The sequence below is a fragment of the Sardina pilchardus genome, chromosome 2, assembly GCF_963854185.1.
Source record: "Sardina pilchardus chromosome 2, fSarPil1.1, whole genome shotgun sequence".
Lineage (NCBI taxonomy): Eukaryota > Metazoa > Chordata > Actinopteri > Clupeiformes > Clupeidae > Sardina > Sardina pilchardus.
The window spans coordinates 20,719,823-20,737,001 of NC_084995.1; the positions used below are offsets into that span (position 1 = coordinate 20,719,823).

General features: G+C 41.6%; 1 protein-coding gene across 2 annotated transcripts; it reads right to left on the reverse strand.

The window, feature by feature from the left end:
• Positions 1 to 976: 976 nt before the first annotated feature.
• Positions 977 to 16,465, reverse strand: LOC134101393 (CD209 antigen-like protein E). Of its 2 annotated transcripts, none has more exons than XM_062555041.1 (5): positions 16,333 to 16,465; positions 2,142 to 2,228; positions 1,519 to 1,661; positions 1,333 to 1,439; positions 977 to 1,232 (listed from the first exon to the last, which is right to left on the reverse strand). In XM_062555041.1, the coding sequence occupies exons 1-5, from the start codon at positions 16,415 to 16,417 to the stop codon at positions 1,088 to 1,090; spliced, it is 567 nt and encodes a 188-aa protein (XP_062411025.1). In that variant the 5' UTR covers positions 16,418 to 16,465; the 3' UTR covers positions 977 to 1,087. The 2 variants fall into 2 exon arrangements, with proteins under 2 accessions (XP_062411025.1, XP_062411033.1); XM_062555049.1 differs by lacking the exons at positions 977 to 1,232; positions 1,333 to 1,439; positions 1,519 to 1,661; positions 2,142 to 2,228 and adding exons at positions 12,320 to 12,838; positions 12,939 to 13,045; positions 13,124 to 13,266; positions 13,424 to 13,510.
• Between the last annotated feature and the right edge of the window lie 714 nt (positions 16,466 to 17,179).

Consider the following 17,179-nt stretch of genomic DNA (forward strand, 5'->3'; position numbering starts at 1 on the left):
AGCTGTATTACCAATGCTCTGTTCTCCAATAATAATAAGCTATTTTTCTTTTTAGACAGTGACAGGTATCAGTTTTAAATCTAAGAGAGCAGGCGCGCACATCCAGAGGCTAACAGATGTTGGATTTTAAAAAAAAATTAAAAAAAATGCATGAAACAAGCAAAGCTGGATCTGCACACTGAACTCCACGTTTAAACTGTTTTTAATCAAGTAACGTTTCGGGCGAACACCCTTCTTCAGACTGACAGTTAGCAGTTTTTAAAAATAGTTTTTAATAATAATAATAATAATAATAATAATAATAATGAAAAAAAAAAAAATAATGACAGACAATGTAATAACAACACCACAACAAATGAGAGAAAATATGACTAACAGACAAATGAAGTAAACAACAGCAAAGGAGATCTCAGAATAATATAATACTAGATGTACCATCTAGTGGTGCAAAATATGACCAACACTCAGTCAAGTACATCCTCTACGCAAAAATAAATCACACACTTGTCAATTTGTCTCCGTCTCCTTCTTTCCATCCCCTGTGCGTGTGTGTGTGTGTGTGTGTGTGTGTGTGTGTGTGAGTACTATATGTTCATGCCTGTGTGTGTGTGTGTGTGTGTGTGTGTGTGTGAGAGAGAGAGAGAGAGAGAGAGTGTGAGTGTGTGTACCTGGTTATGTGGATGTGTGTGTGTGTGTGTGTGTGTGTGTGTGTGTGTGTGTGTGTGTGCGTGCGTGCGCGTGCGCGTGTGTATGTGTGTGTGTGTGTGTGTGTGTGTGCATGCATGCGTGTGTATCTGGGTGTGCATGCACGTGTGTCTGTGCATGTGGATGTGTATATGTGTGCATGCATGTGTGTGTGTGTGTGTGTACTTACTCAGTGCCATACTGTATCAACCTTATTCACCATCAATACTTCGAGGATTTTCAGACAGAAGATTACAGTGACATATAATCAGACCATCTCTATTGTGGTTATCATGTCAAATGTCAAAATGTGAATACCGGTAATGATCTTTAAAAACAACAACAATAGATGAATACTGTAGCTCAAAATCACTCATAATGCCTCCATCTTGCACCAGTTGACCTAAGGTGCCTTCTCGCACATCCACTGAAATCTGTGGCCACATCTGTCATCATTCCAAGTCTGAAGAGATGGCTCACGAGCCCATGTCTGACCACAGTTCTCCACCATCCCTCCCGCATTGTTGGGCTCTCCTAGTAACCAATATCTGTGAACAGCAGCAGGATTACACTCAGGTCATTGTGTCCATTTATTGCACATTTATTTGTAAATACTGAACTACGTTGTTGTAATCTTTCCATTCTCACCCAGTGCCATTGGTCAGGGGGGCACCATCTACCCATTTCCAGACCCTGTGTTCTTCGCTGTAGCAGAGACCAATCCAAGCTCGCACCGAGAGCGCTCTTACAAATTCCTATGAAAGAGAATCATAATGAGTCTAAAACCAATTCATAATCAATATCAAGTGTTTTTGCGTTCACATTGCTAGCCACCTGCTCCTCTTGACTGTTTATAACAATCAGATCTGCTCCCCTCTCTAGGCACTGGTCACGGCTAGCAGTCCAGTTTCTGTGTGAGTTTGAGATATAGTAGCAGCTGGAACCATAAGTAAGCCACCCCTCTGGACAAGATCTTCCTACAATAAAACAAAGTATTTACAAGTATAGATAACTAAATATATATATTTACAAACATATCAATACACATAATTCTACATACATATACATATAAAGTAATTTACGGTAACACTTTACATTACAGATCGGTAATACTGTAAGTGGGTAATGTTATGGTAATATAAATGCAATTTCAAAAAATATTTTTAAACCACATATTACAAATAATTTATCCTAAATATTTATTGCTTCGGTAAGTACATATTTACAGCAGTTATTACCATTTTACTCTTAATTCCAAGTGATTTGCATTGTCATGGTAATTGCACAGTAATTCTCTAGAAATTACACATTATTATTTGTAATATGTAGTTTCAAAATATTATTACCATTAAATTGCATAGATATTATTACCATAACATTACCCACTTATTACCGATCTGTAATGTAAAGTGTTACCTAATTTACTTGAATGATTTTTGATAGACTTCAAAACTTACCAGCAAGACGCGGGTAGATGTTAAGAGCCACTTGCAGAACACAGAGAATCCCAAAACTCACTGCAATCAGTCTGTACAATCTGTACTCTGAAAATGATCAAATATGTGTGTAAATTGTATTAAATGTGCATGTAAGTGTATAGTAGGAGATGTGTAAGTCGCTTTGGTTAAAAGGTGTCAGCCAAATGTAATGTAATGTAATGTGACCCTATTCCATACATTTCCTATGTCTTATGGATTTATTACGCGCTGACTTTTATGTGATCAGTGATCGTTGTGCAGTAACCCAAAGGTGAAGATTTGATCATGGTAATATTTACACCAATATTTCGGTTAATTGAAAATTATCCAGCAGAGAGAAATGTTTATCCATATGTCTATGCCGTATCGTATTCCAATAGATTACTCAAAGTGAATAACATATTTTAAATACTTTGGATTACATGAACGCTGTATTATATTCTATTAGCAGTGGATAAAACCGTCATGTGAGGTTGTAGCTCATAGTGTCAACAACAACCCACAATCTGCTTTACAGTGAGGATGGACAGTGTAAACTCTGCACTATGAAACCAGTGTGTCAAAGAACAGTGATGTTTTGTCTGCTCATAGGCTAAAAAGCTACCACGTCCCAAAGGAAGTATACATATTTTGGTTACACTTTACTTGAAGGTAGCTACATAAGAGTGACATGACACTGTCATGAACATGTCATATATATAAACATGTCATAAATATTTATGACATAACGCTTCTGTCAATTTAACAAAGTTACTCTATTGTCTAAAATGGACTGCATTTTGTTTTAGTAATGTGCCCAATTATTTCCAAACACTGAATACCGCTATGTATAAGAATGCACTTGACACAGAGACATTTTAAACTGCTGATTGTTTTTTTCTGTCAGGTGAATATTTAGCTGAAAATCCAACATTTAGCTCTAAAAAATGATCAAGGTCCAGACTTCTGTGACTTCAGCTGGCTACAGGCATGTAAGCCATATGGCACACCCATTTTGTCTCATTTGTCAGAACAAATGAGACAAATGTATGGTTTCTTAACTTAAGAGCCAAACAGTTAGCCTTCTAAACCAATTTGAACAACACTGATTCCTCCTTTAGAGTCTCCTCAGTTTTACCTTTGTGATGTTGGCATGCAGGGGCCTGGGCATGTTGGCCATGAGGGGAGTTCTTTTTTTTTTTTTTTTTTTTTTAAGTATATTTTTTGGGGCTTTTATGCCTTTAATGTGACAGGACAGTGTAGAGTGACAGGAAGCGAGTGGGAGAGAGAATAGGGGTGGGATCCGGAAAGGACCACGGGGCGGGAATCGAACCCGGGTCGCCGGCGTGCGGTGCAGGTGCCCCAGCCAGTCGCGCCACGACTGGGGCCGGCCATGAGGGGAGTTCTGATAGTCGTTCATGTCCACAGTCGTCTCCATGTTACTTCAGTACTGCTGCCTATTTACTGAGGATGTGCTTTGGTTCCTGTCTTTTATTGCACACTGCATGTGATACTCGGCAAAAAGAGGAACCATGCTGGCATGTGCAATTCACTAAATGTATGAGTAAATCAGAAAAAGGGCCTAACATATTTTGGGATTTGGGACACAGTGGGGAGAATATTTGAACCCATGCTAAAGTTGACTAAGATGATATAAAATTCCCATAGAAGCAGGAAGATTTTTTTTATGTTTTTAATTTTGAAGGCCAGCTGTATTTCATGGATCTAGGATATTATGCATCCTGATAAGTTTCCCTTTGTCTTTGGAATTAAAATAGCCCCACATCACCACAAAAACACCATGCCAGTCTCCAGGTATGGTGAAGGGTATGTGATGATGTGGGGCTATTTTAATGGGCAGTAGCTTCACTACTTGTAGTTAAAAATAAGTTACATACATTTATGTAACTTAGCTTGCTACATTTTGTCTTTTAGGTAGCTTTTGTGTAGGTAAGCTTCATTTAATATAGAGCAGCTAGATTAGCTTACTGCATTTTCTAAGTAGCTTGATCATCACTGCACAGCCTGTGTGTATGTATCAGATAAAAAAATCTGACAAAACCTGTATGGCTTCACAGCGGTCATAATTGAAACAAATAAAAAGAAAGAAAAAATAAAAAAATGTCTATAAAAAAACATTGAGCATTGTTTTTTTGTTTTTTTGTAAGTGTCAGTATTCTGTGGGGCCCTCAGGGAGGGCGTTCCACAGCCTGGGAGCAGCCGCGGAGAAAGCCCCATCACTCATGCTGTGGGGTGTTATTGTTAGACCGGAAGGTGCGTGAGGAGGTCTGGGGTGAGGAGTTCCTGTATGTAAAGGGGGGGTGTGTCCGTATATGCACTGGTGGGTGAGGAGTGAGGTCTTATATTCGATTCTGAAATGAACCTGGAGCCAGTGAAGACTTTTCAGAATGGGGGTGATATGTTCATGCTTGCGCACCCTCATCAGGATCCTGGTAGCACTGTTCTGGATATATTGGAGTCTCTGGATGCTCTTGCCAGAGATCCCGATGAGGAGTGCATTACAGTAGTCCAGCCTGGAGGAGACAAAGGTGGATGAGCTTCTCTGCATCCCCCAGGGTGAGTGTTGGACGGAGTTTGGCGATGTTCTGAAGGTGGTAGAATGAAGTCTTATAGAGGTTTTTGATGTCAAAGGTGAGTTGTGGGGCAATTTTAACACCCAACTAGTTGGTGACAGATGTACATATGGAGATGTTTTGGTCAGAGAAGGTGATACTGATGATGGTGGAAGAGCGGAGCTGATGTGGTGTGCCAACTAGGATGGCTTCTGTTTTGGAGCTGTTCAGTCGAAGGAAGCTGAGCTTCATCCATGCCTCTATCTCCTAGACAGGTGGCCAGTGTGGATGTTGGCAGGGGTGCAGATGAAGTGGAGGTCAGGGGCGTCATGCAAGCCAAAATTCTTAAAGGGCACAATCAGGGACGTCGCGATAATTTTCCGACGGTGGGTGGGGATGGGGGGGTGGGGTGGTTGTCAATTATTGGATAAATGTTATTAGGGTGCTATATTGGATCCCAAAATCCCAGAATAGACCAAACATAGGCTACCTTAGAATTCTGAGACATGTCACCTGGCTTGGCTACATTATCAGCTCACTTTGGAGGAAGTTTACATTTGGAACTAGTTATTTCTATGTGGCTATTCCGTACGTTCATCTGCCTTGCTGTTCTATTTTCAATCTCCCCCGGTGGGGGAGACTATCAAATGGCTTTTAAAATTCAAGTAAACATTAGCCTTGCCAGGCGTTATAGCGAGCTATCTGGCTACAAAGCCCATACATAACTGAAACAAAGCAAGTCACAAACTCTGTAGAACCTACGGTGGTGTGCTGTCACACTAGAAATAAAAAAAGGCTCAGTATCATGTAATTATGTGAAAGTTTCAAGTAGGCTAATTACGTGAAAGTTTCTTGTTATAACAAGATCTTTTTTCACGTTTTAACAAGACAAGTTTCATGTTATTACATGAAATTATCACGTTATTTCATGATAATGACATTTTCACTTTATAACAAGAAAATATCATGTTATTTCAAGATATGATACAGTATGTTCACGTTTTTACAAGATATTTATCATGTTATTACTTGAAATTATCACGTTATTTCATGATAATGAAACTAAACGGAAGGAGGGGCAAGAAAGGTTGGTCACTATGGCTCACATCATGAGTCAATCAAATTCTATGTTAAGCTCGGTTTATGACGATTCTCCAGTTATTTACTTGTGGATGATATTGTCTATATGCGAATATATATAGGCTATATGCGAACACCCGAGCATTGTCCAGAATATTCTGCACCTGTATGCAGTGGAGTGGCAATCGGGAGAGTCGGGAAGAATCCCGGTGTGGCGTTTTGGGCCGTGTTGATGATTACCTACTGTAGAGATAAATTGATCTCAAAAAGCTTGTTGTTTAAACATTTCCTTTGCCGTGCTCTCCAGCAGCCTGCACTACCGAGCCCGGGAAGGGTCAGGTGGGTGAATCTTTTTGGTAACACTTTACTTGACGGGTTCATTCATAACACATTCATAACAGCTGTCATGAACTGCATGAAGCATTCATGACTGATTCATGAAACATGACTCAACATCCATACATTAGCCTACCATACAGGTTTACATGGACTGCAGTTCATCTCATGGATAATCTGGACATTAAGTTTTACTTTAACCTGGGGCTCACATACAGCAATATACTGGCGGATTTGTCTGTGAGACACAATGTGATTATAAGTATGAAAACTCTGAAGCGTCTGCTGAAGAACTGTCTTGTTTCGGCGCAGTATGAGAGTTGACAGCGCATTAACCAGACGTAGCCTAGGCTAGCCTACAGTATTGCGCCCAATGTTGTCTTTATGTCTTAGATTAGAACGTAGTTTGAGATTTCAGGGGAGACTTATTTGGCTGCTCCTAGGGCCGAGGTACTTGAACTGACTCGGGTTAACTCCCTCTCTCCTTCACAACAGCATGCAGGTTAATAACTTGCACAGTGGTTTGGATCCGAGGATTTATTTTGTGATCTCTATAACAATATAGCCTACATTCACATTGCTCAGGTCCCTGTAACATGCCTCTCTCTCCCACTCCAATCTCACACACACCCTCGCTCCCTCTCTACCCCTCCCACTCCGCAAACGGAACCTGCGGCTTAAAGGACATAGGCGTGAATGTAACAGGACGAAGACTGCTTAGTTCCAAATGGGTAGCAATTAACTTGCTCTCCTTGCCCCGCCCCTCTGCTTAATTGCTTGCACGTGAAAAGGCCTTCAGATCCTGGGGTAAAGGGGGTAGAAGAGAGGCCATGTTGGAAGGGGTCTGTTGGATGCGTGATCCCCGGACGGCTCTCACCCCAGCTCCATGGGCTCTGTCCCTAGCATTTGGTCGGTACTATATGGCTGTTTTGCAGCAAGCCAGCAATTAGATTCACTCGCCCTGTGCACTGGATCTGCTTTGGTCCGTCAAGGACTGCTGGAAGCACCCTGCCCCATGGCGCCTGCTCCCTTGTCATTTGTACTTCATGTACTTCCATAGTGGTAGGTTCCTTTTAGTTTTATTTTATGATTTCAGTGATTGAGCTGATTGTAAGGATGTTCCCCACTCTTGTAGGCCTGAGCTCGAGTGGAATCCGACAGACGAGGCTGCTCTGTTTCTGCGCTTTTATCAACACTGTGTGTGTGTCTGTGTGTGTGTGTGTGTGTGCATATTGCATGTTCTGGCCTGTGCTCTCCAGCCACACTCCCGGCAACATCGTAGTGGCGGCCAGTGAAGTTGGTTCGGGTGGCTCCAGCTTCTTCCCGTTTGGTCCTGCTGTCTTCTGCTGGTGGCATTCCTGTGTGTCTGAGTTTGTGCGTATGTGTATACATGTAAGTGCAAGTTTGTGTTTTGTTTGCCATTTGCCAATGGCTTGTTAGGTGTTTGTGTAGTACTTTGATTTGTGTCCCTGTGATTTGTTGTATTGGGCTGTCTCTTTGGGGGAACTCCATTTAGTGGTCGCTACTCCTCTTTTTGTGTGCTGTGCTGTGTGTAATGCTACTGTAGTACTGCTAGTCCACCTGTTTGTCGTGCCTGTGTGGAGCACTTGATTGCCCTCTTTTGGGGTAGAGCACCTGTTAGGGTTACCTGCCATGTCACAGCCTAACTCCCGCGTGTCTGTGTACATGTCTTTGTCGCTGTTATTTAATAAAATTATAAATATATGTAATGGGACGTCTCTGCCTTTTCACCCACGGATCTGTGTGTCTAACTGTGTGTTCACACCGCCGGCGACTTGAGCTTCCAAAGATTCCGGAAGTCATTCATTTTTAATGGAAGCCGGCTTCTCTCAGCTGCCAGCAGCGACGAATCCGTCGGCGTCGCGTTTTGGGCGTCTTGAGCGACTAGAGAAAGTTGAAAGTGGTTTAACTTTATGGTAATGAGCTATGACGCGGTTCAGCGACCAAAAGACTTTCAACGAACATAGAATGCTACTACGTCAGAGCGGCCAGGAGCGGCCAAAGCTTCCCAGCTTCCCACGGTGTCCTTTACAGGGCGTCCAGAGCGATTTTGGAAGCTCAAGTCGCTCTTGGTCTGAACGCACAGTAACTGGTTCTAGAGGATGTTCCCTGGGTTCCCTCTAATACCTGGGGTGGCGTAGTCAATGGCAAATTCCCCGCCACATATACGTAATTATTGCGGGGGAACGCAAAAGTTATTGCGAGGGAACGCAAAAGTATTGCGAGGGAACGCAAAAAGTATTGCGAGGGAACGCAAAAGTGCACTTAAAAAATATTCACCCACCTGACCCTTCCTGGGCTCCATACTGCACTGTGTAACTGCTGCGCTTCACTTTTCACTCCCAGCAGCCTCTCCCCACAGCCCTAAATATGACCACGATGACCTGACATGCAAGCTACGGCACCAAACCAGCCAAATTGCGTAAATATTCGCAAATGTATCAAGGCCCTTTCTCCCTCTTGCATTAAGTTGCGTCAAGTGGATGAGAAGATGAAGCATAACTATCAGACTGTGTGAGCAGGCTACTCCTGCTCACCTCTCTATCCGCCTCCGCAGCGGCTCTCTGCCGATACACACAGGCCTGCTCCTGTTACTTGGTCAGCTGGCGACTACGTACTGTAGGCTACACACATGCACAAAAACAAACACTCATCAAGCAGCACTGCAATAGCAGCCAGGGTGCATGTTCATAGACACGAGAGCCTGTTCTCATTCAGCCTATATGCCAGCCATGGGCTCTCCAGCCTGGTCTCGTTAAGTTTCGTTGTCATAAAATAACGTGAAAATTTCATGTAATACAGGATAAATATCTTGTAAACACGTGAAAATATCATATCTTGAAATAACATGATATTTTCATGTTATATAACGTGAAAATATCATCATGAAATAACGTGATCATTTCATGTAATAACATGAAACGTATCTTGTTAAAACGTGAAAAAGATCTTGTTCTAACAAGAAACTTTCACGTAATTACTTGATACTGAGCCTTTTTTTTCATTTCTAGTGTGACAGCAATACACCACCAATACACCACCGTAAGAACCTAATTCCCCATTACGGTTTTATTTGCAGAGTATAGGATAAATAGAAACCGACTGTATTGCTCACAAATATACAAGAATTTGAGCTGCAACTTACCTTGGCTTTGACTTCACCTGCCAACACTAACGTCAACGCATCCCTGAACTTGAAACTCTTCCTCTCCAACAGTGTTGGGAAGGTTACTTTAGAAATGTAATGTGTTACAGTTACAAGTTACACTGTTTAAAATGTAATAGTAGTGTAACTATTTGAATTACTTTTTCTGAGTAACGTAACTAATTACTTTTGATTACTTTTTGATTACTTTTCCGATTTTTTATTGATATATATAGTCCCCAAATCCATGCGAAGATTTCGGCCTTGGTTTACAGGCTGCCGAGCAGTTCTGTACAAGCGCACAAGGCAGCAAGGGCATTCAATGTCATGAATTAGCATCACATTTTTTGTAAGGATAATATAATGATAATCATAACACGTTTACAGGCAGGCATGTAGGCCTACGCTGATGCGCTGTAGACGTGATAGAGCCTATCAGAAGGTCCTGTATCAAGCTATGGCTGTGGAGGGAAACAGTTATTTTTACATACAATATTCTTTGCAAGGTTTTGCTGACAATATTGAGATGTAATTCAAATTGTAATTTTGAAAAATGTCAAAGGTACCTGTAATTGAATTACAATTTTTTCTACAGTAACTGTAATATATTACTGTTACATTTATTTTGTAATTAAATTACGTAACTCAATTACATGTAATGCGTTACTCCCCAACACTGCTCTCCAATCGCAACATAGCTTTCAATCAACGAGTTCTAGCCACGTTCAGAGCGGTAGATAAAAGAGTTCGTCCTGGTGGGCTACATCCCACTGCCCATTCACTCCCTGAGAAGCCCGGCTTCCCTGGAAATGCGATTTTGGAGCGTTTGGTGAACTTTGTGATCATCACCAAGATTTCCAGGTCCACAAATAATTCCGCTACTTTTTAATATCATCCAAATGTAATGTTGATTTATTGCATATTTACCACTTCAACACTATTGACTGTTAGCCTGACGACGTCATACTCAATTCTTGTCAGAATATGAGTCTGAAACTGCTCCATTCAGCTGCGATTATGGGGCGTGATTCAACCGATACAGGGCGGGGGGGATAGCTCTGCACTCATTGGATAGACCAAACCAAACAGAACAAGTTATTGGCTGTCAGTATCTGCGAAATCTAAGACAACGAAATATGTAGCAGGGTAGGCTATATGGAAAACATCCTCCTTCGTTTTTAAAAATAATTCCTTCAAATTGTATGCAATGAACAGCTGGGGAAGTGTGTCGTTAACCCAACGTTGCAAACAGACATTTTTAAACAAACGGGAACAACATCACCCAAACATGCTGTTTTACCTTGGTGAAAGTGAAACTGAAGTTTTCCCACATATCCACGTTGGTCTAAGTGTTCAGAAATAGTTGTGTGAATCCGTGATAAAACCTCCGTTTCAATAGCTAAGATAAACGAAAGGCCAAACTGCATGAACAAATTATGCATTCATAGCCATAGCGTTTCTGTTGCAATCAAAATCAACCTAAGCCAACATGGTCTCACACCCAACTCGTCAAACGAGGACGCATGCAGCCGTGAACTTCACTGCTGTTCATCTGTCAATCATCATGTAAAGCCCGCCCTGACAACGTGATTGGTCCGAACAGATCTGTATCTCGAATAGTAGCAGCTGAACGGAGCAGTGCCAGACCGAAGTTCCCTGCAGAAAAAGAATGTAAGCGGGGCTAAACTTCGGTCTGGCATCCAGGCTAATTGACTGTAGCTGTCCAAACACTGTGCAGTTCAACTGTTCAAATTGTAGCCTAACTTTAACTGTAACAGTTCAACACACAACACAACACACAACAATGCGCGCTCAATGTGCGTGTCAGTTTCCACGGGAACATACAGTATGCTATAGACACCAATTTAGGAAAAGGGCTGCCGGTCTTTAGTTATAGGTTTATTACATCCAGAAGAATACATTTGAGTCGTTATAGGCTCTGGTATGGATTACTATGGAGTATAATCAGAACGTTATGATTAAAAAAAATATCAGGGACGAAAAATCTGAGGGGGCACGAGCCCCCTTAACTTCAATGGGCATGACGCCACTGGTGGAGGATGTGCTGAGGTAGAGCTGTGTGTCATCAGCCTACAGTGGAAAGTTATTCCATATCTGCTAATGATATTGCCAAGGGGGAGCATGTAGATGGTGAAGAGGGTGGGGCTCAATACAGAGCCGTGAGTTGGAGAGACCCTGTGGATCCAGGGTGTTTTTTTTTTCAGTAAAGGTGATGACAGCAGCTTCTAATGTAGATGGGATATGGCCAGCCAGGAGAGAGTGGTTTATGATGTTGAGTGGAGAGACGGCAGAGATGTTGGCCTTAAGCAGGGCTGAAGTGAAAGGGTCCAGGGCGCAGGTGGATCACCTCCTCCTGTGTGGCATCAGAGAAAGAGCAGAGGGGCTGGGGAAGCTGGGAGGGGGAGGACAGGATAGTTCTCTCTTTGTTTTCCCAACATAATATATGCATATTAACCTGACTCTCGCCAGATCCTGTAGTTCGCTGTCTGCTTCACACAAGGATCTGGGACTTCTCCATAGGAGATATATTTATGAAGGCGGGTCCTTGTAAAACATCCTTGCATGTGATTTGATAAACCACTTGCCTGTTATCTTGAATGACGTGCTAGGCATTTTCAAGTTCTTGCCAAACCCGATCGGAAGAAGAGTAAAAACATCCTTGCCACCAATAAATGTCTTCAAAACCATTCTCTGTTAATCTTTTAAAGAATGAATACTCGATAGATTCGACAAAACGGTTGAAATAGCAGAATCAATGTCAGCACAAGACTCCTCGCTGCGTGCCGCCATTGTTGTTTGAATCAAACACTCGCTTCGGTGCTCCTGATTGGTTCATAATTTTTTGCCCCCTGGAAGGAGTTTGGATTGTCCTCGAGTCCAGACCCTTGTGTGGAGCTCAGCGAAACGCCTCTGGTGGAGCATGGCGGAACTACAAGGGTCTGGCGAGAGTCAGGCTATATGCATACTGCTTATTGAACAGATCACTAACATAAATCAATAACAATAAGGAACCTTGTTTTATTTTTGACAAATTTACATCGTTGATATAGTCAAAATCATAAATCACTGAACTCACTCAACTTCCGAGAGGGCCCTGCGTATTTCTGTGACCAATCATGAAGTCATGCAATTTCAGTCACATGACGGCTGACAGTTTTGATGACTTCATATTAGCCACATCATATTTTCTTACCCAGACCCAGGGATTTCCCACTTACTCAATTCTTGGCCCACTTAAGGAAGTAAAAGAGCCCTGTATATTGTGGTTATCATGTCAAAAGTCAAAATGTGAATAATGATCTTTACAAACAGCATTGTACTAGACCAATGTACTGTAGCTCAAAATCACTCATAATGCCTCCATTTTGCACCCGTTGGACTAAGGTGCCTTCTCGCATATCCACTGTAATTCATATTCACATCTGCCATCATTCCAGGTCTGAAGAGATGGGTCACGAGCCCATGTTTCAACACAGTTCTCCATCCCTCTCGCATTGTTGGGCTCTCTTCGCGACCAATATCTGTGTACAGCAGCAGGATTGCACTCAGGTCATTGTGTCCAGTTATTGTACATTTACTTGTAAATACTGAACTACGTTGTTGTAATCTCTCCATTCTCACCCAGTGCCATTGGTCAGGGGTGCACCATCTACCCATTTCCAGACCCTGTCTTTTTCGCTGCAGCTGAGACCAATCCAAGCATGCACGGAGAGCGCTCTTACAAATTCCTATGAAAGAAGATCATAATGAGTCTAAAACCAATTCATAATTAATACCAAGTGTTTTGTGTTTACATTGCCAGCCACCTGCTCCTCTTGACTGTTTATAACAATCAGATCTGCTCCCCTCTCTAGGCACTGGTCACGGCTATCAGTCCAGTTTCTGCGTGAGGTTGAAAGATAGTAACAGCTGGAACCATATGTAAACCACCCCACTGGACAAGATCTTCCTACAATAAAACAAAGTATGTACATGTATAGATAACTAAACATATATTTACAAACATATCAATACACATATAATTACGCATATTCAGATTTAGATGTATCGTTTGCATCACAAAGTAGTTTACTTGAATGATACTTGGTACAGATTTCAAAACTTACCAGCAAGATGCAGGGAGATGTTAAGAGCCACTTGCAGAACACAGAGAATCCCAAAACTCATTGCAATCAGTCTGTACAATCTGTACTCTGAAAATTGAATTAAATGTGCATGTTCACTAATTCGCCCATTGGATTGCTTAAAGTGATTGCAGAGAATGGCAAGTTTGGCTTGGTAGCTGGCCATGGTCCTGGGATGCCATTAGCGGAGATCACATGCGAGTGATGTCCGCATGTGAGGGGTAACTAGAGCTTGGAGCTCATATGGAGGAGCAGGGGAGGAGGTGGGAGGCTTTGCAACTCCAGCATATGGTTTTTATACCCTACGACCAGAAGTGAGGTGAGTGATGCCTGTCGATCAACCCTATGGGATCCTCCTGAACTTTGTTTAGAAAACATCATTTAATGTATTGTAGGAGATGTGACCCTATTCCATACATTTCCTATGTTCTTATGGATTTCTTACGCACTGACCTTTATATGATCAGTGATCACCTTGTTTTTTCATTGTGCAGTGACTAAGGTACCCCTATGAAAGGCCTACATCTAACACTTTGCAGTGCTTTGTTCTATTTGCAGATTTCAAATGAAAAGAATGAGAAATTGGCTGAAAGGGAAACTATGCAGGTTTGACGATTTCATTGCCGGTTTCGCTTTCGCTTTTCGTTTTCGCTTGTTTTACGCTTGCAGATGAATCTGCAGAGCTTCCCCTACAGCTTTAGCGTGTACATTTTATAACACTCCTCAATCAGTCAGTCTGCCGCTTCATGAGCATGATTGCGAGACTGCGAGGCTGGAGACTTTCCGTCCCGGTGTCACAACAAACTTGCATGCGTGGTTTTTCCGCTCAGAGGCGCTAGAGGGAAGCGAGCGTCACCCGAATTAAGTCAAATAATTAGTCTGGTTTTCACCATATTAAGCTCAATCTTTTAAGATTAAACATTAGTTTGGGGAGGCTGCGCTTTGTTTCTACTGCACAAGAGGCAGGATCAATGGGTATCGTTCAAAAGACTCACGCAATTGCCACGAGCCGGGCTAGTTGGTAAATTAAAGAGGAACTATGCAGGATTGGCGATTTCATCTCTGGTTTCGGTTTCGTTTTTCGTTTTCGCTCGTTTTATGCTTGCATATTCTCTGCAGAGCTTCCCCAACAGCTTTAGCGTGTATATTTATACATGTATAGGCTATATTTAAATATATAAATTGCAAGCGTGGTTCTTCGTCTCAGACTTCCAGATGTAAACAAGGAGTGATCGTCTCCTGCAGAAAGTTGCATAGGGTCTCTTTAAACTTCTACCAAAGCTGGTCGGTAGAATCGCAAACACATCCTTCTTCTGTATGAAGTGTTCCAGGGCAAGTTTTTGTTCTGTTTTCAAAGAAAATCTTCCAAAAACAGAAGCGATAGCGGCATCGATAGGTTGAGTGTGCACACAACTGCTGCTTTGCGTCGCTTGTTTCGTTATCGTCACGTCACCAACCAATAGCATGCCAGATTCAGGAGTATGGAGTATGGCCGTTTCTGATTGGAGTCAAAGGTTCTGGCAGTAAACAGAGGAGATAGATCTGCTGGTTTCCAGCCTGAGCTGCCAGGCGAAATTCAAATTCCCCGGAAGTTCAGGCAGGGTTCACCCAGCCTATCAAATAACCATTCCAATGACTCCAAAGCTGCTTAGTATGACAAATTGCTAAAAAAAAAAAAAACTTGCATAGTTTACCTTTAAAATTTTAATTATCCATTTTCCAGACTACTCGGTAAATTGATGAATGTTGCAGGTCTTATTTTTTTTGCATTGAGTACGCTTGGGATTTTCTCCTCAGAAGTTCGAAAGTCAAACAATGACTCAATATTCTAACTTTTAATTTTTGCCCTGACTGACTGACTTGGACTGAACCATGAACGCTAGGAGGTTACCGAGGAGAGTTGTGTTGTGGTCCAGAGGTTTCACTTTACCCGATGTCTGCTTGGCTTAAGAATGGGATGTCTTTATGCTTATTCTTGTCAACTTGTTGTTTAACAGCTTCTGTAAGCATGTGGGTGGAGAGGTTTTTGTTCATGGGTAGGGTTTCTCACATTTATTCAAACCGTCAACAACCGTGAACAAATGGTTTACCCTAAATGTAGAAGATAATATGTAAACAGGGTCTTAGCCAGAGTTTGATACTAATTCTGAAAATGACACCATACATCATGGATGTGCCAAGAGCATAGTAATTGTAAATTTAATTCTGTGTGACCTTGCCAGAGCAGAGAGCAAAAACGTACTCCTCTAACCATCCGTGTGTGTGTGTGTGTATGTGTGTGTGTGTGTGTTATTGTGAGCAAGAGCATCCATGCATTAGATACATTTCTGAATACAACACACACATACACACAGACACACAATACTAATACTATTCCGATGGATTTATCAAACTTGAGTTACATGAATGAACGTTGTATTATATTTTATTAGTGGAGGAAACAGACATGTGAGGTTATGTGAAGTTGTAGCTTAAGACTCATAGTGTCAACAACAACCCACAATCTGCTTTTCAGTGAACATGTCATACATTATAAACAAGTCATAAATGTTTATGACATAATGCTTCTGTCATTTGAATAAAGTTAAATATTTTCTAAAATAGATAGTTCCGGTTGTTGATTATTGATTATTATTGATTATAGCATACACATTGACCGCATTTCGTTCTATAGTAATGCACCCAATTACTTCCCAACACTGAATACCAGTATGTACAGTATAAGAATGCACTTGCCACAGAGACATTTATGATACACACAACCATTTTGTCTTGTCAGAACTGACAAATGAGACAAATGTATAGTTTCTTAACTTCAAGAGCCAAACAGCTAGTCTTCTAAACAAATTTGAACAACACTGATTCCTCCTTTAGAGTCTCCTCAGTTTTACCTTTGTGATGTCGGCATGCAGGGGCCTGGGCATGTTGGCCATGAGGGGAGTTCTGATAGTCGTTCATGTCCACAGTCGTCTCCATGTTACTTTGCAGTACTGCTGCCTGTTTACTGAGGATGTTGTTCCTCTCTTTTATTGCACACAGCATGTGGTACTGTCAGCAGTGGAAATGTTCCTCTTTAAATGTAACAAAGAGGAACAATGCTGGCTTGTGCAATTTACTAAATGTATGTGTAAATGTGACCCTGCAAAGCAAAACCAGTCGTTTCGGTAAAATTTACAAAATTAAGTTATTGTGCTCACGTGAACGGCCATAAACTAAGCTTTCCGACGATATGTATATCGAGGGTATCACACAAACTATCGCTAAGATAACCGCATCCAAAGTTGACATGGTTCTCCTGTCACGATATACCAGAAGAGGAGAAAATCACCTTTTTAAGCAGCGTGGACAACGGGAATGACTGCAAATGTGTTGAATCTTCGCTGGGTTTATGAAACTGTAGACTGTATACTGTCGGATTATGCAAAAATGTGAAATTCAACATTTTAATCCGGAAGGATTTTCTTAAAATAACTGATTTCGCTTTGATGAGTCACAAATGAGAAATAGTCAGCAGGCCAAGACCCTGAAAAAACACTTTTGATGGCATTTTTTGTTAAAAGTTGGCAACCATGCTAGAAGTTATGAGAGGGCTCTGAGGTTCCAGAATCCAGCGGTTGCCAAAATCATATTTATCATTTAAGGTCAAAATTGAAGGTCAAAAGGTCAAAAACAATAGATTTCATAGTTTGTCTTTTTGGGGGGCTCTATTTTCATGGCATTCTTTTTTTTAAAAAAAGT

What these genes read in the sequence shown, in the direction of transcription:
- LOC134101393 (XM_062555041.1), bottom strand. Translation starts at nt 16,417, where the DNA reads ATGGAGACGACTGTGGACATGAACGACTATCAGAACTCCCCTCATGGC. An exon ending in CATCTACCCGCGTCTTGCTG is followed by an intron (nt 1,662 to 2,141) that starts GTAAGTTTTGAA and finishes GTTTTATTGTAG; the next exon opens with GAAGATCTTGTCCAGAGGGG. An exon ending in CCCCTGACCAATGGCACTGG is followed by an intron (nt 1,233 to 1,332) that starts GTGAGAATGGAA and finishes TGCTGTTCACAG; the next exon opens with ATATTGGTTACTAGGAGAGC.